This window comes from Megalops cyprinoides, chromosome 3, assembly GCF_013368585.1.
Source record: "Megalops cyprinoides isolate fMegCyp1 chromosome 3, fMegCyp1.pri, whole genome shotgun sequence".
In the NCBI taxonomy this organism is placed as follows: Eukaryota; Metazoa; Chordata; class Actinopteri; order Elopiformes; family Megalopidae; genus Megalops; species Megalops cyprinoides.
In genome coordinates this window covers 43,478,997-43,505,108 of record NC_050585.1, presented here as the reverse complement: position 1 = coordinate 43,505,108, position 26,112 = coordinate 43,478,997, and the positions used below count along the sequence as shown (strand labels likewise).

General features: G+C 44.8%; 2 protein-coding genes across 4 annotated transcripts in view; one reads left to right on the top strand and one right to left on the bottom strand.

The window, feature by feature from the left end:
* LOC118774374 (rho GTPase-activating protein 26-like) overlaps positions 1-13,757 on the top strand; it is an 80,929-nt gene extending 67,172 nt beyond the window's left edge. The window contains exons 21-24 of the mRNA XM_036523714.1: positions 8,964-8,999; positions 11,114-11,224; positions 11,621-11,712; positions 13,567-13,757. Coding sequence (XP_036379607.1) covers positions 8,964-8,999; positions 11,114-11,224; positions 11,621-11,712; positions 13,567-13,655 — 328 coding nt within the window. The 3' untranslated portion in view covers positions 13,656-13,757. The remainder of the gene's footprint in view (positions 1-8,963; positions 9,000-11,113; positions 11,225-11,620; positions 11,713-13,566) is intronic.
* Positions 13,758-21,009: 7,252 nt separating this feature from the next.
* LOC118775732 (glucocorticoid receptor-like) overlaps positions 21,010-26,112 on the bottom strand; it is a 64,417-nt gene continuing 59,314 nt past the window's right edge. For all 3 annotated transcript variants that reach the window (XM_036525786.1, XM_036525788.1, XM_036525787.1), the window contains 3 exons: positions 25,245-25,375; positions 22,349-22,506; positions 21,010-21,592 (listed from right to left, as the gene is read on the bottom strand). In XM_036525786.1, the coding sequence (XP_036381679.1) occupies positions 21,440-21,592; positions 22,349-22,506; positions 25,245-25,375 (442 nt within the window). In that variant the 3' untranslated portion in view covers positions 21,010-21,439. The remainder of the gene's footprint in view (positions 21,593-22,348; positions 22,507-25,244; positions 25,376-26,112) is intronic.

Sequence of the window (26,112 nt, the reverse complement as noted above, 5' to 3'; positions counted from 1 at the left end):
ATATTTCCCTTTTTTTTTCCCCTTCTCTCAGCCACGCAACGGAGATAAATCGTGCTGCTAACGTGTCCGGGCCTGTCCTACAGTTTCAGGACCGACAGTTTTCGGTTTTCATCAGGGCTTTGTTTGTTCCTGCGCAGACGGGCCGTGGATGGGCTCTGCTAACGTCCTCGTCCTCCGGAGCCCCCCGGGGGCCTGCCGAGGAACCCCAGCTGATAAATCGGGTGTCACCCGCGTGTCACTTAATCAAGGGAGGGCGCCGGCCAAAGACGATCGATGGAGCGATCTATAGTCTTCCCGTTCCCTCAGCCGTGAAGGATAAGGCGGCAGGATATTAAATATGGCCGACCCCCCCCCCCCCCCCCCCCCCCCCATGCAGGCTCCTCCCCTGGCAGAGGAAGAGGTGGATAAGAGGGATCAGTCAAACCTGCGTGGCGATCGGCGATGCGTTTGAGGGTTCTCGTGGGCGGGGTAGATCTGCAGACACACGCGTGTGATTTACCAACACGCCCCCCCCCCCCCCCCCCCCCCCCAGGCGTTTGCGGACACGTAAAGAACGTGCGAACACGCGAAGGATTAGCAAACAGGTGAAAAGATTTACAGACATGTATCGTGTTCAGAAAAACGGAGACAAAATGTACGGACACTCGACGGGATTCACTGGCGATTTCGGCACCGCTGACACGATTCATAAATTCAAAGAGCATGTGGACGCCATACAGATGGCAAGCAGTTGTGTGGAGACAGGCTGAAACCTGCCAGTGAATTCTTATGCCCCCTCAGACTTCCAGATTCGATGATTAAAAATGCACATCTCTATTTCTGTGTCCAAGGTTTTCATTGTATTTTTACATTGCAGAATCTCAATCTAACAGAGTTTATGCGCATACAGGAGATCTGTTTTCGTATAGTAGGATCTCACTCTAACACAGTGCTTGTGTGTGCAGGATCTCTCTTTTTTGCGTGCACGGCTTTGGTTTTCATACTGTAAGGGCAGGTGCCTGTCTGTTCCTGTCTCTTTCACCCTGTTGATAACATCCAGTGGTGTTGCTGCCACCAGAGACCCCCCCCCCCCCCCTTAGGTAGGACAAGGCACCAGGGCAGTGATGTAACCCGTGATTAATGTTGCTGTCCCGCTGCGCAGCTCCCAGCGTCCGTCGGACTCTAACTGAATGCTATCATGGCCGATTGATCGGAAAGCTGGGGTCGATGTAATTACAGCAACACAAGCAGGCCTCGTGGACCTGGGTGGGCGGGGCAGGTGGACGCTAGGAGAGAGAAGTGAAAAGAAAACGCGGATGCGGACTGCCGATTGGCTGATGTCTCCCAACACCACATCAGTGTTGTGATGGACTGTTTCTGTTTAGTTGCTTCAAAGGCAAGAAAGGGGAGGGATAGGAATGCATGCATGAGCCATAGAAGTGGCTGGTTGCTTTCTTAAAGTGTTGGTAAAAAGAGACAGACAACCTTTAGAAGAAATGACACAGTACAATATGTGTTCAGCTCCTGATGCTGGGCTTTCAGAGGACTCCAGGCATGGGCGTGAACAGCCTTCCCCACATGGTTGTAAGGTGGCTGGCAGTGTAGCATAGTAGTCAGGAGCAAGGCTCGTACCCGGAAGGTTGCTGGTTCAGTTCCCCACTGGGGCGGTTGCTGTACACCTGGGCGAGGTACTCAACCTATAATTAACTCAGTAAGTACCTAGGACTATAGATGGGTAGCATGCAAAATTGTAAGGTATGTAAGTTGCTCTGGATAAGAGCATCTGCTAAATGACTGTAATGTAAAGATCACAAATACATGAAGTTCAGTCTTTTCTAGGGTTTGGTGTTCCAAACTTCATTGATACTGGCCCAGCTCCCTGGGTTTATCACACCTGAACCAGCCGGGTGTTTAAGCTCTTCCTTCTGTTCTTTTCTTTGTGTGGTGTTTTGTTTCTTCTTGCGTGCTTTAAAACGTGACTTTTTCAGAATTTTTTATGGATTCCAGAAGGTGTCGGTGGGGGGTGGAGTTGGGGGGTAGGGGGGGGGGGGGATGGGGACTAGTGACCTCCCATCACCTGCCAAATGAGAGCCAGTCACTGATACCTTGGTGCCTTCACACTACATTCACATCAGAGGAGGGGGGGGGGGGGGGCACTGCTAGAGCGGTCGGGATCTCTTTGATCTTGTGCCACAATGACAACACGCCTTGTCCCCGTGCCCATGCGCTGCTGTGACAATCAAAGAAGGGCCGCTTCGGAGGTGGCATCGGCAGCTAGACCCCGCTGCTGGTCACAAGGTCACCCTCCTTCCATCTTCTAGCGTCGCAAGGTCACACTTAAAGCCACCTACTACTCCCTCTGTTCCTCCGCTAGCAGATGCCCCATCCTTGCTGATTGTGAATGTGTACCAATAGCTTGACCTGTGTACCCTGCTGTGCATTGCGTGTGTGTAGGGATTACAGGGTCATGCTGAAGTGCTAGGGAGTTGTCGCGCAGATATCACCCTCGCCCCTTTAAGCGGGGCGGGGGCGGGGGTGGGCGCGGACATTGCAGCGCCTAAACCGCGAGCCGAAAACGGGGGAGAGCAGACGTGGAAGGCTGCTCGGCCGCCCGGGGCCAAAGCGCCCCGCAGGTTTATGTGGAAAATGGAGAGAGCGCTCTCTTCTGCTAGACCTGTCTGGACAGCTCCGCTGCTGATGATCTAATTCTTTCCTCCTGCGTAATCGCTGCCGGTTGGCAACCACTGTGCTTGCGTGTGTGCGAGAGATAGAGAGAGAGTGTGTGTGCGTGTGTGTGCGTGTGTGTGCGTGTGTGTGCGTGTGTGTGCGTGTGTGTGCGTGTGTGCGTGTGTGCGTGCATGTGTGGGTAGAAGGGCACGATTGTGTATGAATCAGTGGTGACCGGCTCCACCTTTTTGAGGAGTGTGTGTGTGTCTGTGTGTGTGTGTCTGTGTGTCTGTCTGTGTGTCTGTGTGTGTGCGCTCCATTTGCTAAGCTTTGTTCCCAGTCATAATTCATCCTTGATTGCTGCATTAATAGAATTAACTGTGTACTTTTAGTGTACTCAGTTTGCTAAAAAAAAAAAAGTAAGCCTCAGTTACAGAGATAAAATGTACTTTAAGACCAAAAATGTTTCCGGGGGCTGTACATGCAGACATGCGTGCTTGTCTGTGTGTGTGTGTGTGTGTGTGTGTGTGTGTGTGTGTGTGTGTGTGTGTGTGTGCACGCACATGTGTCTCTGCTTGTGTTTCTGAGTGTCTGTTAGGTGTTTGTGAATGCATTGTGTGTGTGTGTGTGTGTGTGTGTATGTGTCTGCCCATCTGTCTCTGCGTGTCTGTTAGGTGTTTGTGAATATATATTGTGTGTGTGTGTGTGTGTGTGTGTTTGTGTATGTGTGAGGTGAGCCTAGGTAACATGGATGGATCTGTTTAATATACTGACTGCTTATGGCATGCATGTGTCAGTTCGGCTCTTTGATCGCGATGGTTCTGCGTGTCAGTGTTTGAGTGAAGCCGTCTCTGCAAAGCCAGTTTGAGCTGGTACAGATCTGGAGACAGTGACTCACACTCACTGTTGATGAAATAGTAAGAATGCTCACATTTCTGACTTGTTTCAGCACACGCTGTGATATGTTTTTTTTATTATTTCTGTGGGCGCATTAATACAGCTACCTTTATGTTATGATGTACGGCATTAATGGGAATGTAATTATTTTCCCTCACTGGGAGGTCAACAAGGTTAGTCTGTTTAATATTACGGAAGTGAAAGGTTGAACAGAAATGAAAAAACCTTCACATAAAACAGCAGCAGTGTTCTGTGTGTTCGCATGGAGACAGCAGCTAAAGGCGTTCACATTAAGAAATAAGCATCTGCATGTGAGTCTTGAGTGCAGGAAATGGTTCATTGACAGTATTATTTCATTCTAGGTGCTGTTCCCTCGTTGTCAGTTTTTTTTCTGTAGTTTTTACACATTGTGCTCTTTCAAAATGAATGCTTTACAGTCCAGTTCAGTGCGATTGCGGCCCACGCCGGCCCTGGTGGAGCACAGATGTGGCCTCGGTCATATTTGGAATTGCTACCTCAGAGACAGCGCATAAAGGATCTCGTCCCCGACTGAAGAAGCTCGTTCATTTATCTGAATTATACATGTACTCCATAGGTTGGAGGGGAATAATATGGTTACAGTAAGCATGTGATCGCAGCCTGTTGCTGAGATTACGCTGTCCTCAGGGTTAAGGGGGAGGATGTTATTGTGTGGTCTGAGCTGGAGAAGACTACTGATTCTGTGGCCCGCACACTCTGCAGGAGTGCACTGAATGTTATTCATGTATTATTCTTGAATGGTTTTGCTCTGTGGCTGGCTGTAGTGTGGTAAGCTATGCAAGAAGCCGGTCTTGTGAAGGTTTGGATCCCGGACGAGCCACTGCTCACATACGCCCTAGGCCGGGTTACTCGATTCCGGCTTCTTCAGTAGATATCAACCTGCGAGATACAAGCTATGCCAGTTGCCCTGCGCAAGGGCCTTAGCCAAGCTATTAAATTATGCAGTGTTAACAGCTGATTCGGTGGCGTGCTGGTGGAGGGCAGGGGGCTACTGATGTCAGCAAGCTGGTGTGGAGTATAGCTGCTCTTAGCAGTACTCCTGTTCAAAAGTCTTAAGGCCTTTGCACGCCAAGTCCGTATTTTTCGTATGCGTTTTTTTAATCCGTCATCTGATAAAAATTGTTGCGTACAGAAACCTTGCACACTGAGTCCGATGCGTTTTATTATTCTGTTGGTTGCAAAATTTCACAGTACGAGACAAAATGGAGTCGTCAAGCAGTGAAGATGATTTTGTGGTCCTTTCACTTGAAAGTAGAAAAAGAAAAAGAAAATATTGGGTGCATCCAATCCTGAGAATGCGTCAAGAGGAAGGAGAGTTTCACCTGCTGATAAAAGAGCTGCGGAATTATCCACATCGTTTCCAGGTCTATTTCAGGATGTCAGTGGTCCAGTTTGATATGCTGCTAGCAATACTGGAACCGCACATTAAAAAGAAAGCCACCAATTTCTGCGATCCAGTTGATCCTGAACAGCGGCTGGCAGTATGGTAGGGACAAACACACACACACACACACACACACACACACACACACACACACACACACACACACACCCACCCACACACACACACACACTCACTCTCTTCATGAGTTTAATAGGCAATCCAAATTGTGCCATCGGAAAAGCGTGCGCTAGGTGATCAGCCTTTCGACCGGATCCGCAGATATTCAGCCTCAAAACGCTGCAACATGTGCAATATCACGGTCACGGATGTGAAAAAAACACAGAAAACCTGTTCCGAAAACTTTAACGACGGGCGAGAGTTTCGGAGTGGGGTGTGCGAACGTGATCGACACAACGTGAGGTCGTATTTATTTTTAAACGTGGGACAATTTCTGACGAAAACTATGGACTTGGTGTGCAGAGGCCTTCGGCCTCATTCGGGAGTTAAAGTACATAGATGCATGTACCTTGGCGAAGATGGCGACAGTACCGTTGCTGCACGATGAAGGGAAAACGCAGTGAAATAGCCCACATTGCGCGGTATCCAGGGCGTGGTGTCCGAAACACAATCGGCAAGTACGGAGAAACATCATCTGTTACCGACACACCTAGGACTGGGGGGGACACACAAAGAGCTATCTAGGAAGGATGAGCAATATTTAATGACAGTGTCCTTAAGGAATAAAATGAAGACAGGCATTGAATTGATAACGCGATAACCTGGCAGAGGGCTCAGGTGTCCTTCATCCATCAAAGGCAAGAAGGTCGCTCTCGAAATCGGGACATAAAGCACGCATTGCAGTAAGAAAGGAGGACGAGATCAAAAGGCTGAGATGTTGCAAAGTTTTACCCTCCTTATCCAGTAGTAAGTAATAAAAATTATATTTGTTCCACAGAGTGAGTGTTTTATTTCCAAATAATATTATGTCCTCGTCTGACGGAGAGGAAATTAAGGGTTGCAAAGTTTCCTAGTATATTAAATACTACAAATTTTGAAATCATAAGCTTTTAGTCAAAATGAGACATTAAAGTCCATTAAAGTGCATTAAAGCAGCTTCACACAGAAGAAAAAACAACGAACCTCAGTTTGTTTGGTAAAAGAGGATTGATTTTTGAGCATAAGTACACTTGATCAATTCCAGTCCCCCAATTCCCCGGGCAAATAGATTGAATGTCTTGATTAAGGAAATTCAGACAGTTTCAGTCGTCTAAAGGTCATGAATGGAATGGAAATCATTTCAGAATGATTGGTTACACAGCCTATGATGTCATAATAGGTTTATTCAAAGAACAAACAAACAAAAAACCCCATTGATTTTCAGATCTTTTTTTCCCTCTGAATATTTCTCATGTTATAGTGTGCTGGTGAATGGAGAGAAAATGAAAATAGTCTACCCAATAATCATATCCAGAGATTCAGTTTTTCGCACGCGGAGACTTGTGTGCTTATATTGACGCTGAAGGAGGCATACCGCTGCACTGCAGTGCTGCAGGTATACAGGATGAATGTGAATGAATCATGGGAGTGGGAGGAAGCTGACATCTTGCACCCACAGCGGCGTTGCTGCTTCAGATAACACCGCGTGACGTATAAATAGATGATTCCGGCGGGGAAACGTTCCAGTTCAGAGAATTTTCTCGAACACCTTACAGCGGCCTTGCACCAATGTTTTGGGCTGCAGTGTGATGTGGCGTTAAGAAGCAGGGCTTGTAACCCGAAGGTTCCCAGTTCACTTCCGAGGAGCACCGCTGTTGCAGATTATCTCAGGAAATAATCTGTATAAAGACATATGAGTTGCTCTGGATGAGAGTGTCCCCTCAGCAAGTGTAATGCAAGTGTAGTCACAGATGTTGGTGCTACAGTATGCGAGTTCTACTTTGGTGGACATTTTATTCTATTCTCTTTAGGGCTGTCCATACAGTAACCACTGTAATAAGGTGTACTTACAGTAACACTTGTAATAACTCAGGAGTAAGACCATCATAATGTACAGTCGATTTGTTTTGTTGTAAGTGGTGGTTGTAGTTATTTCACTCGAGATTTGATTCAGTTTTGTTATGAAGAGTGGGGGGGTGATTGGATGGCTGCAGTGGGCAACAGTGTGGCATAGCGGCAAAGAGCAGGGCTGGACAAGTTACTTAATCCACAGTTACCTCTATAAATATTCAGATGTATGAATGGATAAAATTAGAATCTACGTAAGCCGCTCTGGATAAGAGTGTCTGCTAGCTAACAGTAATGTAAAGTAATGTAATGACCAAAGTGCTATGCCTGTACGTTTACAGGGAAACTGTGTGTCGTGTCGAAGCAGAGCGGTTATTCTGTGGAGGCAGGTTGTCGTTATTTATCCTGTTTTTCTTTCAGTCGTCACCGCCGCCGTGCGGAGGCTAATGGCTCGGATGACTAAAGCCTGGGTCAGCAGGCGCGCTGTGGAAAGATGCACACAATAGACACCCGATTCCTCTTGACTATACATCTCCTTGGTCACAGCAGTTAACCCTTTCTCCCCTGGCCTTAACGCATTGTGTTTGGAGCCTAGCTCTCACTCGCCGCTAATACAGCACAGATCTCGGAAAGGCAGAGACAAACAAGCAAAAGGAAAAAAAAAAAAAATATCACAACATGACCTTTGTTAGCTGTCTGGTTCAAGTCGTATGCATTCTGTCAATAGAGCTCCCAGCGGTTTCCATGGCAGTGGGTCCCACTCTGCCCCCAGAAGTTATAGAGTGTCCGTGCCGTGAGAACGAGAGGTTCGCAAGTAAACAAAGGAGCTGGATTAAGGTGGCAGAAGGGCGGAGTCACGAGCACTCACACACACACACACACACACACACACACTGCTCTCATCTCTCACTAGCACACACACACTGCTCCGTGCAACTCCATCTCTCTCTAACACACACACACACCACACACACTGCTCCGTGCAATTCTATCTCTCGCTAGCGCACACACACACACACACACACACACACACGCGCACACACTCTCACAGGCAGAATGCAAGCCTCTCTCAGAATTGCTCAGCATCTTCCAACGCTGACTAAAAGTACACGTGTTCAGGCTTCACCTTGGTTACCAGAAAATGGACCTATTCTGAGCCTAGCAGCCAAGCAGTGTGATTAACCCCCCTGAGGTTAACTCTGACGTAGGGTAGTGTCACTCTTTCAGATCGTTGGTAGTCAGTAGGGGAACAGCAGCATGGTGTAAATGAATATACAAATGACTGTTTGGCGCCATGTGACAGCTGTTTTTTCAAGGTAGTGTTAATATAATGATCATTCTTAGGTGCTATGATAGCTTGAGAATATTTTTACTCATTAATAATAATTATTACCCAGCTGGTTCCCTGTTTGCTGTTCTGTGGCTCTGAACGTCTGTACTTATTCCTGTCCGGTCCTATAATACACATATAATGCATCACGCCACATTAGCCTTGAAAGTCACCCTGGATTTGAGTGTCTGCCAAACAAACACATAAATAAAAAATAAAAAAAAATCATATAGCTCCTCTTTCACAGCTGACAAGGGCGAGGAGGAGTGTGTCATTGGGTCAGGAAATGAAATGAGCCACATTAATGCAGGCGCAGTATAGATTTGTCTATAAAACATTCTTCTTGGCTCTAGAATTACAGCCTTTTACTTTTAAGATTACACGTGCATACACATTTTCATAACTACATGTAAGTTTCACTACCTCACCCCAGGGTACAAGAGCAGAATTTCGTTGGATTCAAACCTCCTTCATTCTATTGCTCTGATAGCTAACAGTGCTGCCCCGGTGAAACTCACAAACAAGGTCTGATGTTGTGAACGCACTGGGGCTTTTGATTGACTGTTTTTTTTGCTGCATGTGGTCGTGTTGCAGATCAGAGATGGAGGCGACACAGGTGTACAGGTTTGTCACTGCGACTCTTCTCCTGTTTTCTCATTTCAGGCTGAACCCGAAGAGCCGCTGCAGCGTCCCAACAAGGTATGGCAGGCGCCTGCACCGATGCCGTCACCCCCACCTCCCCCACATCACCCCCCCCCCCCTTCTTAGACGCAAGACCGTTGCTCTCGGCAACGGCACAAGGGAGAAAGTGACTCAGGCACCGCACTAATGAATCACCGGCAGGCCTGCATGCATCCAACAGAGCCCCCTCAAGGTCGCCGATTCTCAGCGGCGGCCACACTGTCACACGTCAGAGGCGCGGGGATTCAAGGACCCTGTATCTCATGATGCAAGAGTGGCCCACGCCCCACTCCCTGGTCAAGAGCCACAGATATGACTCCCTTTTTTGAGGAAAAGGGATTCGCTTGTCTGACGTCACTTAGTAACAAGAGACTCAGCTGGGACCCTGAGGTACAGGTGTGAAGGGCTGTAAGGCAATAGGTCCAGGTAGGAGGTAGCGTGAGGGGGGGAAGGCAGGAAGTAGCCAACCCCCCCTCAGGGACAGGCTTTTAAAAGATGCTTGACCTCAGCGTGGGTGTGAGTCTCATGTCACTGCATCCCACGTACACGTGGCATTGCGTAATTTATGCACACGATTGTCAGCAGTGTGGCAACAGTGTAGTGTAGCGGTAGGGAGCAGGACCCATAACCCAAAGGCTGCAAGTTCAGTTCCGCTTTGGACGGCTACTGTTGTACCCTTGGGCAAGGGTACTTCAGCCACAATCGCCCCTCTGTAAAGATCCATCTTTATGAACGGAAAGAATTGTAACCTATATAAGTTTCTCTGGCTCAGAGCATCTGCTAAATGACGATAATGTAATGCAATAATTACAGTCGCCGCAGTCTAGGTTCGACTTCCCTTTGAAACCCTGGAAACAGATTGTGTGTATGTGTGCATTCTTTCACTGTCCGCTTCCCCGAGGGGGTGTCGCAGGTGATGAGCCGATCCTTTGCCCCCCCCCCCGTTCACATGTCTCATTTATTACACACCGTGTCAGTTGGACACCGAGGCGTTTCGGCTGGCGGCGCCAGGGCCAGCCTGGGGATTGGCCCGTCCGGGGAGCCGATTCGCGTTGCATCTTTGATTTCACACCAGCTTTTTTTTTTTGTCCCGCTCATACTATATGCTCTTATATACGTTCTTTTATCCTCCTGTACACTCCCAGGATGGAGCCCCCCCCCCATGCTTTCGGGATCCCGTGTGCGTTTTCCAGCCCCGCGCCTGATTATCACCGGGTGTGTTCTCTGCCCCATCATCGCTGGAGTCTGGGAATTTGCAGAGATCGCACCTCCGGTTTCCTGCGAGTTTTTTCACGTCACGGGAAGCGCGTTTGGCTTCCTTTCACAGCCTCCCTTTCGTTTGCGCGGGTTTCCATGGTTCCCACTCCCTTTCTCACTCACATTGTTGGGGTGAAAAAAAACAAAAAAAAACAAAGATGTGGCAAAGCATCTCTGTTCAGTGTGAGTCAATTCTCAATGAAACAGATGAGAACGGCGTAGTTCATCAATGAGCTAGGTGGCAAAGCACCCGACAGGGAGTCATCAGAGGAAAAGAAAAATCAAATTTTCTGGTTCTAAAATGTAATGTATGCCTTTTATACTACCATGCACTTTGGCTTTCATGTGACTTGTCTGACGTTGAATAGCCCCCTTGTAGACAGAGACATAGGGGAAAAGACCAGGACTTTCAGCTCGAGCGCAAACACTCTGGTGTTGTTAGGTTTTAGATGCATATTTATCCCTGTCCTCATCTTTTCAGCACATTTAGGGCTGACTGTTCAAGTCTCTGGGAAGTGAGTTTAAATGGTAGCAAAGTGCTGTTTACCACAGTGGAGGTTTTTTGCTTTTTGTCTGGACTTCACTGGCGTGAAGTGAAATGAAATGAAATGAAATGGGGTCGCAGGCAACATAGACGCAGACAGGAAAAAGAGGGCCTTTCTCCAGATGATTAATCTACAGCATACAGCGCGGTTAATGTATAAGCCGTCCTAAAAGTAAAGGTCACCCTGATGGGCTCTGAAGTCTGGTGCACGTGTTATAGTGTCACTGCCTCTGCTGGTGTCACCCGGGTCACCCGGCCGCCACCCCACACAGGCCGGTCCCACACTCAGCCGTCACTCGGGGTGTGTTCGTGTGTTTTGTGTGTCCCCCAGCCCGGCTTCGCCCAGCCCCACGTCTCCGCGCTCGCCGTCCTGGCCGATGTTCTCCGCCCCCTCCAGCCCCCAGCCGGCCTCCGCCGCCTCCAGCGACTCCTCCCCCGTAAGGTCCGTCTCCCCGCCCGCCTCGCGCCTCACACCTACCCACGATACCCCTACCCTCACCCCGCACCTACCCACAATGCCCCTCACCGCACTCTGCACCTACCCACAATGCACCTCACCTCAGCACCCCCCCTCACTTTCCCCCTGCCTGCCCACGGAGGCTGGCGGTTTTACTGCATAAAGGCAGCACTGTGCTGCGGAGACATTACACAGTGGCGGCAGGGCGAACCGCAGGGGTGTGAGAGCATGCTGTCCTCCCTCTCTCTGAATAACCTCATTTAGCTGCCTGTATTTGCCCAATTTGTTAATTGGGTTGAAGGGCACCTGGGGTGGCTGCTGCTGCTGCTGCTGTGTTCAAACTGTGTGTTCTGAGTGATGATCTCGAAATCCCCCCCGCAGCCCCCCTCTCCGGAAGGCACGTGCCCTCTATGCCTGCAAGGCGGAGCACGAGTCCGAGCTCTCCTTCATCGCCGGGACCATCTTCGAGAACGGTGAGCATCATCAAGGGGCACGCACTGGGATCAGCGGGGGTCGGGAGGGGGGAGTGGTTGATGGCGAAAGGTTGTACATGACGCTCCTTCATTTATGGCAGATGGTTTTTCATTTCATTATCTGTTCCCCCCATCTCCAGCAATGACGACTTACCGGTGCGTGCCGGTGACCGCGGGTACCGTCGATCGCGGTGATATTCCATTCCTGGCACGGCGTCTGTTCGTGGTGGGAGAGACAGCTCAGGTTATAAAAGTAGCCTCATTTGGCCCTGCTCCCACTTTAAAAAAAAAAAAAAAAACCAACAGGAGGCTATACAATTTGCTGACATGTGCCACCCCCCCTTGAGGAAGGGCAGTGATGAAGTGGCCTGTCGGGGGTGGATGCTGTGGGATGCTGGGATATGGAGCGTCTGTGCGGGAGGTGACAGATCTGGCTACCGATACACCCCCTCTCCCCCCCCCCCCACCGCTGAGACGAGCGAGTGATAACGATCCTCCCGCACACACACTGTGAATTAGCTGCACTAAACCTCTCACGGCTCCACATCTATCCTGCATATGGTATATGGCTCCCTGTATGTTACCCCTCCCGCTGTTAACCCTTCGTCGCCAGTGTTCCCATGCCGTGCGTTTGTTTGCGTGCCCACCGCCACGGGGCCTCATCGGGTTACCACACGTTGCTCCCAACAAGGTGCGCGCTGATGTGAAACGGAAATTTAACTCCCGTCATAGCCGTAGATCAGACATCACGCTGGAACCAAAGGTGGAACGCAATTTAATAGTTCTGTATCCTTCGGTAGAACGGTATCCATTCGTCTCAATGGTTGTTTTTCTTCCCTGCTCTGCGACTCCCCAAGAAGGCCGTTTCTTGAGATGTTTTACAGCGTAGAATTTATGTGCTAGGTTAGTGCACCGAACAAATCCCCATTGCAGAGATTCAGAGCTTCAGCATGCCCTCTCACCGTGTTAAACGTTACTCTGTATTGCAGTGAAAAATGGAATTCCCCCCCAGAGCTCTGGAATGCATACAGAATAATGGGATGACGAAAAACTTCATCTACCTTTTTTCTTTAATAGACTAAGGGCTGGATACAGTAAAAGTTCATGCTAAATTTGACTCAGTTGAAATACAAATTTTTTTCTTCACAAAATGATGTCATGTCCTGAGAGCAATGAATTTTTGTATGTGAAATGAAAGATCAGTATTGGCATTAGTTAGGCAAAGAGCATTTAGAGCACATGGTGATTTAATCCAGGCCTAAAATGATATGGCAGTAGTGGATTAGAGGAATACATTTCCCTGCATGCTTTTGTACCAGGAATGTTTTTCAGACATGAGGCAAGTCTTGCTTGAGGGTACAACAGCAGCACCTCACCTCAAAACCTTTGTATGGAGTAGATAACCTGTGGTTTACAAGTCCATTTTAATAACCACTGTACCACACCGTTGCCTGAGACCAATTAGGTATTACGGACTGTTAGGGAGTTCACTCAATGCAGATCCAAACCTTAGTCACTCTGTCCTCTCTGTTGGCCCATGGGTGTCAGCTCATTCGCCATTTCCTACCACGTCTTCGACAACAGCGCGTTAAGGCTGTCGTGCTGGGTTTGAATGCAACCCCTGTCTCCGAGTTCTTTTGAATGTACTCGCTACAATAAAAAGTTCCATTCTTTCATGTTCTTCCGGGGGGGGGGAACCGCTACCCCTTGCTTAAACTCCAACCTACCAACACCAAAGTGTAGCACCTGCCTGGGAGATGGCTGGCAGCCATGTTGTTGAGCTGAGGTGAGGCATGCATGCCTGACACACTCTCTCTCTCTCTTTCTCCCTTTCTCCCTTTCCCTCATTTGCAGTGCACCCCTCCAGGGAGCCAGGCTGGCTGGAGGGCACCCTGGATGGCAAGACAGGGCTGATCCCGGAGAACTATGTGGAATTCGTTTAAACCCCCCCGCCTGAGGTCTGAGGTCACGCTTTTTGGACTCCGCGCCCCAAATCGTCTTATGGAAAAAGGCTCTGCGAGCCCCCTGGAGGGGCTGCTGTGGACGGGGAAGCCTTCAGAAAGGATGTGCGTTGTGTGTGCGTGTGTGTGCGTGTGTGCGTGTGTGTGTGAGTGTGTGCGAGTGTGTGTGAGGAGCGTGTGGGAGGAGGGTGGTCTACCTATGTTGACCAGTATGGCTTAAGACGTTGGTTTTCAGGCCTGCTTCTCCTCGAGTGCGGACCTTCCACTTTGAGCTCTTTTTGAATTATCCACTCAACTTCAGATGGTTTTTCTTTTATTTTGCGGGGTGTGAAGGCAGATACCCCTCTTCTTCTTCAAGTGTAGAACTGGGGTTCTTGGTGTCCGTGCAATGTGACACCCCCTGATGTGTTCTCCATGGATAACGCTGGACAGACGAGGAGCCCCATGTCAGCCAGGGCTTTTCCTTGGTCGACCCACCTGACGGCTCAGTTGCAACGAACACAGAAAAGCGAATTACCACAAGATCATCCCCAACTTAACATGTATTTGTGTGCTAAGTTAGTCCACCGCACAAATCCCCACTGCGGCAATTCAAAGCTTCAGAATTGGAGCCCTCACCTGCATGTTAAAAATTACCCTGCAGAGCAGTGGAAATTAGAACAACCTCCCAGCACTCTGTAATGGACACTGAGCAACAATGTGAGGAAGAATATACTGTACCAGTCAAATGTTTTGACACGCCTACTCATGGAAGGGTTCATCTTTATTTTTCCTATTTTCCACAATAATAAAGTCATCAAGGCTATGAAATATCACAAATGGAATTATGCAGTGACCAAAAAAGTGTTAAACAAATCAAAACTATCTTACATTTTATAGTCTTCAAAGTAGCCAAAAAATATTTTTTTAAATTAAATATTCTTCTGGAAAGAAATTAATACATAGGCATCAACTTCACTGTATTTGTCTAAGAAACAAATTTCAAGCATTTAAGAATAAGTCTTTAGATCGACATGCCTTTGAATGCATGTTTCCCATTATCTTAATTAGGTGTATCCAAACTTTTGACTGGTATTGTACATTACCTCTTCAAGATTTAGTAACTTTATCTCACAGTTAATTTTACACTTCACAAATAGTTTAGCATGTTCAGAGATTGCCAAAAGTAATGAACATTTTTATCAATGGAAGCAATTAATACTTGCTTTAATAGGATAGTCCAAGTTAAGGGCACATGTGATTTAATCCAGGTAGTAATGGATGAGAAGAATACATTTCCCAGCATGCCTTTGCACCAACAGTGTATTTCATATGCAAGGCAATCCTTGTGCATTTATTGTGGATGTTGAAGTGCATCTTCCTCTCTGTTTAGTTGATATGATTATTACTTAGCTAAGAAGCAAATAATTGGAGGGAGAGATTAACAGCACACTTCAAAACTAAAATGCTGAGTATTCCAAATTTCCATTGAACATGGATGCACTTTTAATTGTATATTTAGATACAGGAATATCAATCAGTTTTTACAGTCTCTATTACAATTTATTGTGAATGATAGCATTTAAAAAAATCTGATCTGATATCATCTGATAGGCACCTTTCTCTTTTCACTGTTATGAAATGACTTTCTTCTTTGTCTTTCCGATACGAACACAGCTATAGTCTGAGTACAGGAACCAATCAGAATGCACAATGCAGAGCGGACAAGACTTGCAGGCTTCAGGTAGCATACTGGAGTAGCAGTAGCCGTAATGTAAGTAGATACGGCCAGCGGTGTTCGTTGCGATTCAGCCGACAGGACTCTCATTCACATGCAGTATCTGTAGCTTCCTGAATGTCTTTCCATTCCTTTGTCAGGCTCTAATGTCTCTGTTTTGCTAAGAACTACTAAGAAGAATCTTGATTTGTTAAACTTGGGGAGGTTCTTATTCCTAAACATAAGATGTTAATGATTTTAAGATGTTTTTTTCTTTCTTTTGGGAAAAAAATATTTTGTTAATTTTTTTCCTTTCTTTACAACAATAAACATTGGGAAATTGTAGAAAAAAAGACATTTTGTGAAACTGGGCAACTTTGGGCTTATGTAATCTGCTATTTATACTACATTGAATTAATATTCTAGGATGGGATCCTGAAATGGCTTTATTCTTTTAGGTGTGTATGGTATTAACATTGTAAATAGTGACATTTGATAAGGTATCATTTTTCTAAGTAAAAATTTTTATATTTTGTATTGTAGCATACTAACTTAATTTTTTTTAGTGATTTGATTTTATGTGTCAATTTTTTTTTTTTGTCTGCCTTACTATTGTTCCTCTGAGATTCATGAGCATTGTTGTACAGATTTCCTTCTCATTAAAGACCAACACAAAGGGACTGTGAACATGAGTGCGTGTGTCAACATCTGTGCCAGTTCATCCTTTCATGCTGCCATTGTGAAACCTGGTTGCTGGAAACCTGGAAACTATTGCTGCCTCTGAAGCAGCAAAGTGGTCTACCTATGTTGACCAGTATGGCTTAAGACGTTGGTTTTCAGGCCTGCTTCTCCTCGAGTGCGGACCTTCCACTTTGAGCTCTTTTTTAATTATCCACTCAACTTCAGATGGTTTTTCTTTTATTTTGCGGGGTGTGAAGGCAGATACCCCTCTTCTTCTTCAAGTGTAGAACTGGGGTTCTTGGTGTCCATGCAATGTGACACCCCCTGATGTGTTCTCCATGGATAACGCTGGACAGATGAGGAGCCCCATGTCAGCCAGGGCTTTTCCTTGGTCGACCCACCTGACGTGTCAACATCTGTGCCAGTTCATCCTTTCATGCTGCCATTGTGAAACCTGGGCTATTGCTGCCTCTGAAGCAGCAAAGAGCTTAGGAACATTCACCTTGTTAAACACAAAACACCATAACCAAACCTTTCCTGTGAAGAACAGTACAAATGTAACTCTGTCACCATCATGGCAATATACACACAGTCCTCTCCAGGACGAGTATCTGGTTTATGCTTATAGGTCCCTTTTATGCCGTTTAATGAAAACTTATGTCAACTGATTAATGGTAGTGTATAATCTAAAGGCTTTACTGGGGAATATGCAGGAGTTAATCTAAGGGATTTTGCTGTTTAATGCAGTGTGGAGTATATGGCTCAGTCAGGACTGGCAGCCTGGACCATGAGGGTTTATTGCTACCATAGCAGCATGTCCTTGATGTTTCTTACGGTGGAAAAGCACCAAGCAAAGAATCTTTAGTCCAACATTTAATCAAGTAGGTGAAAAGATCAACATTGACTACAGAAGAGGTGTAATACAGAAGTAATAGAAAACTATTTTTTAAACAAATAGACATTGTATATTCCTTACATTGGATTACAATTACAGAACTGAAATACAAACAAAACAGACTTTAATGAAAGCCATAACCAGTGAAATACAATCTGCCCTTAATTTTTAAAGATAATATTTGCATGTATCTTATACAAAATAGACTTTTTCAACCAGTATTAGGGTAGTGCAAATTCTCAGGCTCTTGCTGGTAGATTACTTTCACACACAGTTTATAACTTTATGAAGTGACTGGTTAATCTTCTTCACAGTAATTTACAAGAAACCAAAGCCTAAACCATTACAAAATCTAGATTAAAAAAATAATAAGTGCTATAATTGATAATTATGTAGAAGTGCTATTGTAAATATAACTGCTTTATGAATACTCGTTTTCTGCTTGGCTTTGGTCAAATGGTTGTACGATATAAAATATAATCCAGTTTTTCCCCCCGCTTATTAAAAACATGGTATTCTTTCATAAAATCTTTCCCATTGACATAATTTACATTTATGTACAAGCAAACGTTTCATCAACACTTTAAATACATTTTGCATATGGTTATCTTGGTCAAAACGCAAACAAAATATTGACTTTAATCTTAATGGATTAACAAAATGGAGATTCATATTGAAGAGGATTCACTTCGATATGACTGACACGGACCATAGCTATGAATAGGATCGTGATTCTTTTGCTTTCCTGAACTCGAACTAAATTTTTGGGGAAATAAAATCAAAATTTTACATACAGATTCATTACTTTTTAAACACATTTGTTTTCTGCTGTATATGAGTATGATTTCTATAGTGATACAATGAGCTTACGAAAAAGGTTTATATATATTAAAAAAAAAAAAGGTTAAACATGGTTTGTCAAATTGAACCCCCAACAGGAGCTCTGACACTGTATGTGAAAGTAACCCAAAATGCATAAAAACAAAGTTGTCTTTAGTGAAGCACAAGTAGAAAGAACAAGCATTAGAGGAAAATTTGTGACATATCAATACTGATTTCTTTTTCTGAATGGGCTAGCACTTTGCTTATTTTTGCTCAAATACAATTCTACCAGCATAGACTGACCGTGCGGAAAGATGGCTTCTGAAAATACAGGCTTGACTGTCTTCATTCATCCTTTCTTTAACCAGGTGGTCCCATGAGATTTAAAAATAAAAACAAAAAAATCAATTTCAGGAGAGACCTGGCCCTTTTTCAAGAGAGACCTGTTTCTTACATGTAACATGAGAAAATGTACAAATCTTAAAACTGCCACGTCATTCACAATTTGTTTCCACTCCACACGCACACACATTGCCTCCAAAATGATGTCAGTTCAATTTAAAATTCTGACAAAAGTTACACAAGCAAACCTGGTTTTACCATTTAAAATGTCAGGGTATTACCTTTCATAAACTAACAATTTTAGTTTGTGGCAGACAGATTTAGGGCAATTGTCACAAATGTATGCAAGATAAAAAAAAAAAAAAAAAAAAAAAGCGTCACCTCAGCTTCCCTCTCTCAAGGAAATGACATGAACTGTGAATTAATACTTTTAAAAGGGTAGTCGTTTTCAATCTTTAGATAACTGCTTGCTGCTTGAAGTGAAGTAGCATTTTGCCATTAAAGAGTTGTCTTGTTTTTGAAGATCTTTTTTTAATGCATCTCCCCCCTTGACGCAACCCTGTTTTGGAATCACCAGCTGTATACTAGGCTTGTTCCACCAGGAAAACCTCTGCACTCTACCAGGACCACCCAGGCGAGATGAATGCAGTTCTGCGGTACACTCGCACGCACCCAAATGGCTATTTTTCGCGGGGTTCCGCTAACATCGTCCAAGCAACTCTCAGGCACCTGATGAATAGCAGGGGCAGTGCCTGAGAGCAGTGAGACAAGCTACCTGGCCGACCTGTCCGACCCCTATCCCTGGTGGAACGAAGCCGATTAGCCGATTTGTTGCCGCCGCTGTGAGATCCCGGTAACTGTCTGCAAATGACATGGCTGGCTTGGAATCTGGGCCACAGGGCTCAGTCTGCAGTCAAAGCAAACACCAAAGCAAACACCGAGCCACTCCTGACCCCAGTTTAAAGATACCTTTAAGTATGAAATCAAGCGCTAACTTGCCTTCTCAAAACCGATACTGTAGCCTCCAGGTGATTTCATAATTAAATCAAAAAATGAATCAGGAATCTAGGCTATGTTGTATTCTCTGAATGTATACATAACCTGACCAGGGTTTAGACAGGAAAAAAAAAATCTGGTGACCAAATTAAAAATGCATTAGAACACATCTTAACACCTATCTATATATTCTAAAAAAACATGTATATAAAAAGGGCTTCATAAACAATTAAACAATGCTGAGAATAATTATCAATAATACATTTTTTTGTCAGCTGGAGCAAATCATGTCAATGTATTCTGTATATGGATGGATGAATCATCCTCCCGCACATGGGAAAACCTGAGCAGACACAAGCATGTGATCATCTTGAATATCTCTAAACCAAGAGGAGCAAAAAATACCAGCTTTTCTTTGACTCTTCTTATATATATATATATATATTTATAGATTTTTTTTTATACTGTAAGAGAACCCTAATGTCAAATAGTACAAATACAAACGCTGAAAACGCTGTTTGGCACTGGCAGAATACAAGCTGTGGTGCATCTTGACAAAGCGATGGCCAAACCAAAGAGACATGTTTTCTTCGGCCTTTCAGCGATTCTGGAGGTTGCCAGGTGCCTGGGGAGTGCTCTGTCTCCCTCTCTCCCTCTCTCTCTCTGACTCTGCCCGACACATTTTAGTTTGACTGATCGATAAGAAAGGTCGCGAGGGCGTCAACAAGAAGGTCAGGCGATGGCAAAATTCGCCGTACGGAGACTAGAGGCTAAGAACCCCGCCCCTGCGCCCCCCTTCACCCACTCAGGAAAGCCGCTGCAGCTCACCCCGCCCACTTCTACTCTGAAAGAGAAGGCAGTGTTGTAAAGCTACTGAAGGCGTATGAGGGGTATAAAAGAGACACCCCAATGCTGACTGTACAGATGACACCATCACTGCCCCCTAACCCCTGAAAACGCACGCGCACACACATAGAGCAGCGGGTAGGACTGGACCAGGTACCAGAAAATCGTGGACGGCTTAAAATTTGAGGTTGGCAGAGGTTTCCATTTTACCAGGAGGGCAGATCATGTCACATTGTTTTTTTTCTTCCCGGGCCTTCTGTGTTCTGTTTGTATTTCTCATGAACGAATGCACTTTTGCACTTTGAAGACTGATCCGATATGCAACCTTGCTACATACCCTAGTTTGTCTGTCATCTTGAGAAAAGAAAGTTGAAGATACTGCGCCCAATTCATAACCAATTCCTGAATACCTCTGTGACGCCAATATTTAACATATTGTCAGTAAAGTACACTATATAATAATAATAGCAATAATATTACTACTAATAATAGGTGACATACTGCTGCAGACAAGCTGAAATTGATAATGAAGGTAAAAGGCATGCTGATTTACTGTTCAAAGTATTCATTTTACATACAGCACAGGGAGCCTCCCCTGTTACTTTGTCCTTAAGCTGACATCCAAAAGCACAGCTTAACAGATGCTGAAAAGTGCTGACGTTTCATTGGGCGGGGAGACATGAAACATGAAACCAACAAGGAAAAAAAAAAAAAAAAAAAGAAAAAGTGTGTTGTAGATTTCCATACCATGTATGTAAGGATCACTTGTTTTAGTTCACCACCTTTCAGCTGCCCAGATCAGAAAACAAACATGGCTATTTAATAAAATAAAAAAAAAGAAAACCAAAAAACTGCCAGTGCAAGTAATATTTAAAAAATACATACAAACACGATTAAGAGCAATCATTATGTATGCAAAATACTTGCCTTGGAGAGTTAGGGAAACTTTCTAAAAATCAGACTGTGAAGCTTAAAAAAAAACAAAAAAACAAAAAAAAAAAAAGGCACGTGTTTTCCCTTTTTCTGATGTGTACTTGTAAACATTTTAGCAGTGTGCATGCATAAAATCAATATTCTAATCATATAAAATATTCTGCTTCTGTTTTAAAAGTACAATTTGCTTATTATTAGATTTTTTTCTTCTCTTTATATATTATAGAATTTCTAGCCAATTTTTATCCTCGTGTGTTTGTGTTGAAGCATCTTGTGAGAGACAGCGTTTTCCCAAAGGGCTAAGTTCTGACTTTCCTGTCCTGCGCTCTGGGTTCTCCTCATTCGCTGGGTGTCCGTGAGGGGGGGTGCACTGGGGGGGTCCCGGGGGACGCGCGTGTAGCGCACTGTCACAGCAATCGTCCTCTGCTGCGGGTGATCCTCCAGAGAAATCTGAGCGAGCTGGTGTTGGGGGGGTGGGGGACATTAGGGGGACGGGGACTTTGGGTGGGGTGGGAGGGGCAGTTATTTAAGGCATTGCATCATGCTGTAAGGCAGTCATTTCTGATGAAACAGGAGGGGCTTCACGCTCCCGGCTTTGAATTTTGGTAACTGGTTGCTGATGATCTCCGCCAGCATCTCGGGGAACTCCACGCTCAGGGACTTATTCACAAAGGTGTAGAAGCAGAAGTTCAGGAGTCCTCCCACCATCTGTGAAGAACAGGAAGCCAGTGAGCAGAACGCTCAATGCGCACTGCCGATCACATCTGAGCGCACGGCAACAGCCGCAGCAACGCAGTCACAGGGTGCGCAACTACCATACAATAGAGTGTGCTCCCATTTAAAGTACATGTTCACTAAACGCACAGATGCCATGGTGCACATTGTAGTGTGACAGAAGTGCGAGCCAACAGTAAGCTCGCTCTCCAATCTGAGTTAAGAAAACACAACTCTTCTCATTACTTTGCTGATGTTGGATGGTCCCTATCCTATCTAACTTACTGCACATCTTGGCGTATTACTCATTTACAGACGTTTGAATGGTGTTGTGCATTCACTTGCTCAGAGGTAAACATGGCAGCATCTTTATCTGAGAATCCATCCTCTAACCATCTACTAATGAGGTATTTTCCTTACCCACAATCCCACACTGCAGCTAAACATCCAGCTGCAGCACACCATAAAAGCTTCATTACAGCACTGCCATCTAGCAGATGCTCTTACCCAGATCAACTTACATCGGTTAGTTTTTTTATAATGTTATCCATTGATCCAGCTGGGTATTTAATGACGCAACTGTGGGTTAAGTACCTTGCCCAAAGGCACAGTAGCAGTGCCCCAGTGGGGTATCAAACCGGCAATCTTTCAGTTATGAGTCCCGCTCCTTAACCGCCATGCTACACTGCTGCAGGTATTTCACGTGCAGCATGCACCAGGCCCTGCCCTGCCCTGCCCTGCCCTCCTCACCTCCTGCATGGAGTCCAGCAGCTTGGTGAGCTGGTAGAACCTCTGCCAGTTCTGGCTGGAGTTCTCCTCGCGCTTGACGATGGCCTTGCCCAGCTCCTTGATGTAGGACATGCGGATCTCATCGAAAACGGCCTGGCTCTTCAGTCCGTCCTTTGGTACTGCGGAGAGGAGAGGACGAGGGGTCAGAAGGCAGCAGCCCCGCGCCACACGAAGCGCTGTTCATCTCAATGCGTAACACACAGCCAGGCCATTAAGACTGTGCACGTAGCACATGCTAACTGCAGTTGCAGTCAAGTGGCTGCCTCAGTGACACAGCAGAGCCCCAGCCATAAACCATATTCCAAACTCCTTTCTTAGAGGTCTAGGATAGACTGCAGCTAAGTGCATGGTAATTTATGGCACAATTATAATACAAAGCCTCTGAGATCCTGCAGTGTTTAATGGATTTTTCAGTACGTTACAGCTGACCAGGACTTAGCAGCGGTAAGTATCACGTTCCTAGAATCCTCTCTGTCTCCCCTGAACCACATCATCCCCACAATCCCGTCTCTGACTCTGTTCCCCCAGGTCATCTTCCCAATACTCTACCTATTCTTCCCAAATTATCATCTTCCCAATTTTCCCTGTAACTCCACTCCCCAAGTATCATCTTCCCAAACCTCTCTCTGCCTCCACTCCCCAAATATCATCTTTCAAAGCCTCTCTCTGTCTACACTCCCCAAATATTACGTTTCCAAGCCCCTTCCTGTCTACACTCCCCAAATATTAATGTCGCATTCCTTCCCTCTCTTCTCCCAGTCCCTAAACGTCTCTCTCCCCCCTCCCTGTGTGTTCCCTGCCAGGCCCTATGCAAAATGACAGGTAACTTCAATGGCTTCCGTTGGGGCCCTACTCTTCCCTGTGCGGGAGCAGATGATGGATTTACACCCCTGTGTCTGAGATTCTGGGATCCTGGACCGCAGCCCAGGCGTTCCTGCCGCCAATTAACAGGGGATTATGCAAAACTCTACGGGAAGGAACAGGCAAAGCTATGCGTCAGTCTTTTTTGTCTGATCGGACAGATAGGAAGGGGAAAGTTTCCACTGTGTGTGAGATCTGTGTACAACCTCCTTGTCCTGCATTACTGGATTTTTGTATTATTATCGTCACTGAGGAATTTTGGGGTATTAGCTCGGCGTTAAGAGCTGACTTGCATCATTGGAAAAACTGATGTATGAACAGGGTGATGAGAATGTCCACTGAATGTTCCTTACTGTACAAGCTGGTCCTAGTTTTGATACGCCCCGTACCGGTGTAACCTAACCTTGGTCCGAAGGGCACACTACATTCTGGTTTGATTGAGCTATTATTTCCAATACTGATTGGTATCAAAAATCATCACATTTAATCCCCTGCCCATTCTATGTTGTTACAGATTAAATTCAACCAACATTGAAAAAGTAATGTTGAATCAACAATTTTTTGGTAACATTTGCCATTTAAACAATCTCAAAGAGGTCTCAAGCAGGCTCACTTAACCATTAAATTCTAGGCCCAAAAACAGTGATAATAAATAATATAATCAAAAAATAAGATGAATTGGTTGTTTTATTATTATTAAATGAACAGTGATTTGTGTTATTACTTTGTTGAAGAGGTAAATACAAGCAGGGTAAAAATCTCTCGTATCTTTGTGATAGCACAAACACCCTTCCAACAGCAGCTAAGTGTGGTAGGATATCACATTCAGGTCACCATTCAGGTAACAGCCCAGCCTAATAAAACTGAACAGTTCAGACAGAACAAATCTCAGTGATGTTTTTGGAACAAGGCTGAAAAACTCTGCTCCATGGTATTAACACAAGCCTTGGTAAAGATGAATGAATACAGTGCTGCTTTTTCACAAAAAAGACAAGAATCTGAAATAACCCCCAAACTGCTCAGAGAGCTGAAAGGAAAGGCATTACAGAAAAAGCGAAAACTGGTCCAGGCACTATCAATATCTTGATCTTTTGAAAATGTAATTTTCAAAAAAAAAAAAAAAAAAAAAAAAAAAAAACACACACACACAATTCAAATACACTGAAGTGCTTATGTCCCGATTTGTCACTTGGTCAAGGTAATCTGAAAACTAAAAGCTTTTCTTTTTTAGTTAATGTCAGCATCATTGCAAATGAGAGTGTATTGGTAGTAGATTATTCTATAATGGTTTTTCACACTGTGATGAGCAAGGAAAGGAGTATTCACAACAGTTTTTGGCATTTGTAGATGTGCATTTAAAGATGTACACGTGCATGCATATACCATACATTTAAAAATGTGCAGTCTCCATATGTGCTGTGTAAAGACATATACAGGCCACAGCTAAGAATTAAAGTTTGGCATTTGGATATTATCAACATGTTCACATTACTTGCTTAGTGGACACCCTTATCCAGAGGGAATCCATTTATTATTATTTATTATTGGTGTACTTTATGAAGTACCTCCAGTTACGTACCTCCAGGGTACTGTGTCTCACCCCACCTTATCCATTATGATGCATCCTGCAAATGAATTTCTTCAGTGTGTTACCTCATTTTATACCCCAGGGAAACATTAAACCTCTGCAATACTAGTTCCAGATGCTTCCATTTATCTTCTGAAAAGCAAATGATGGTATAGATTTGTTTGCGCAGATTTTATGTACAAAAGATTACCTAAAAGTAACAATGAAGGTTTTATGGAATGAAATTTATTATTCCACATTATATTCGTATGCAACTTTTGCTTTGTGGAATGCAACATGTATCATTTTTGTTATCTGTGCTTTTAAAACATGCAAAGGGCTCTGTATATGCACAGCATCACGTGGAGACGAGAAAATACCAACAAGAGACACAAGAGTCCGGCAGGACAGAACGAAGGTGAGACCCACCTGTGCTGAGCAGCAGCAGAACCTTCATGCACAGGTACTCCTCGTGGGACACCTGCAGCCTCACAAACTCGTTGGAGATCTTCAGCATCTGCTCGCACTGATCGCTCATGTAGGGCAGCTTCATCCTCTCCCTGTACCAGGGGAACGAGCACACGGTTACGCCCAGAAACAAGAGCATCTCAAACGCCAGCAATGAATTTTTACTGTAACACTGAAAGACCACAGCCTGAAAACGAACTATTCTTGCGTTGGTATTTGACACAGTTGATAAGTATGTTGATAACTAGGTTTTTTTTTTTTTTTTCCTTGGGTACAAATGCAACATAAAGTACATGTTCAGACACATACAAAAGGCTATCTATAAAAGTTAATCATGGATGTTCTAACCAAAGAAATACAGGGACAAAAGGGACTAAATATGAAAATTCATAATTCTCATAAAGCTTGTGTTGATAACAGTAATGATCACGTCTTAACTGTGACCACCATATGGATGCATTAAGCTATTTAATCAGGATACCTGTTAATGAATGAACACACTTAATACCTTGAGCCTTACAGAAAGTACATTTTCAACAGACATTCTATAAAAAATCTGCCATTAAAAAAAATCACAAAAGAAGACCTACAAAAAAAAAAAAAAAGAGCAATGTGTGACTGTCACCCTCAAGAACAACAGGTATGCTAAACCACATGAGCAACTTCCCCTGCAAAGCTAAACCAAATAAAGAATCAGAAGTAGTAGATGGGCCTTCCTTGTAAATATTCACATATCCTAACATAGTATACATTAGGCTGTTTTTATCAATGGTTATTCAGGACACATTATGACACTGGTAAAATTACAATCTTACAGATTTTTAATAAG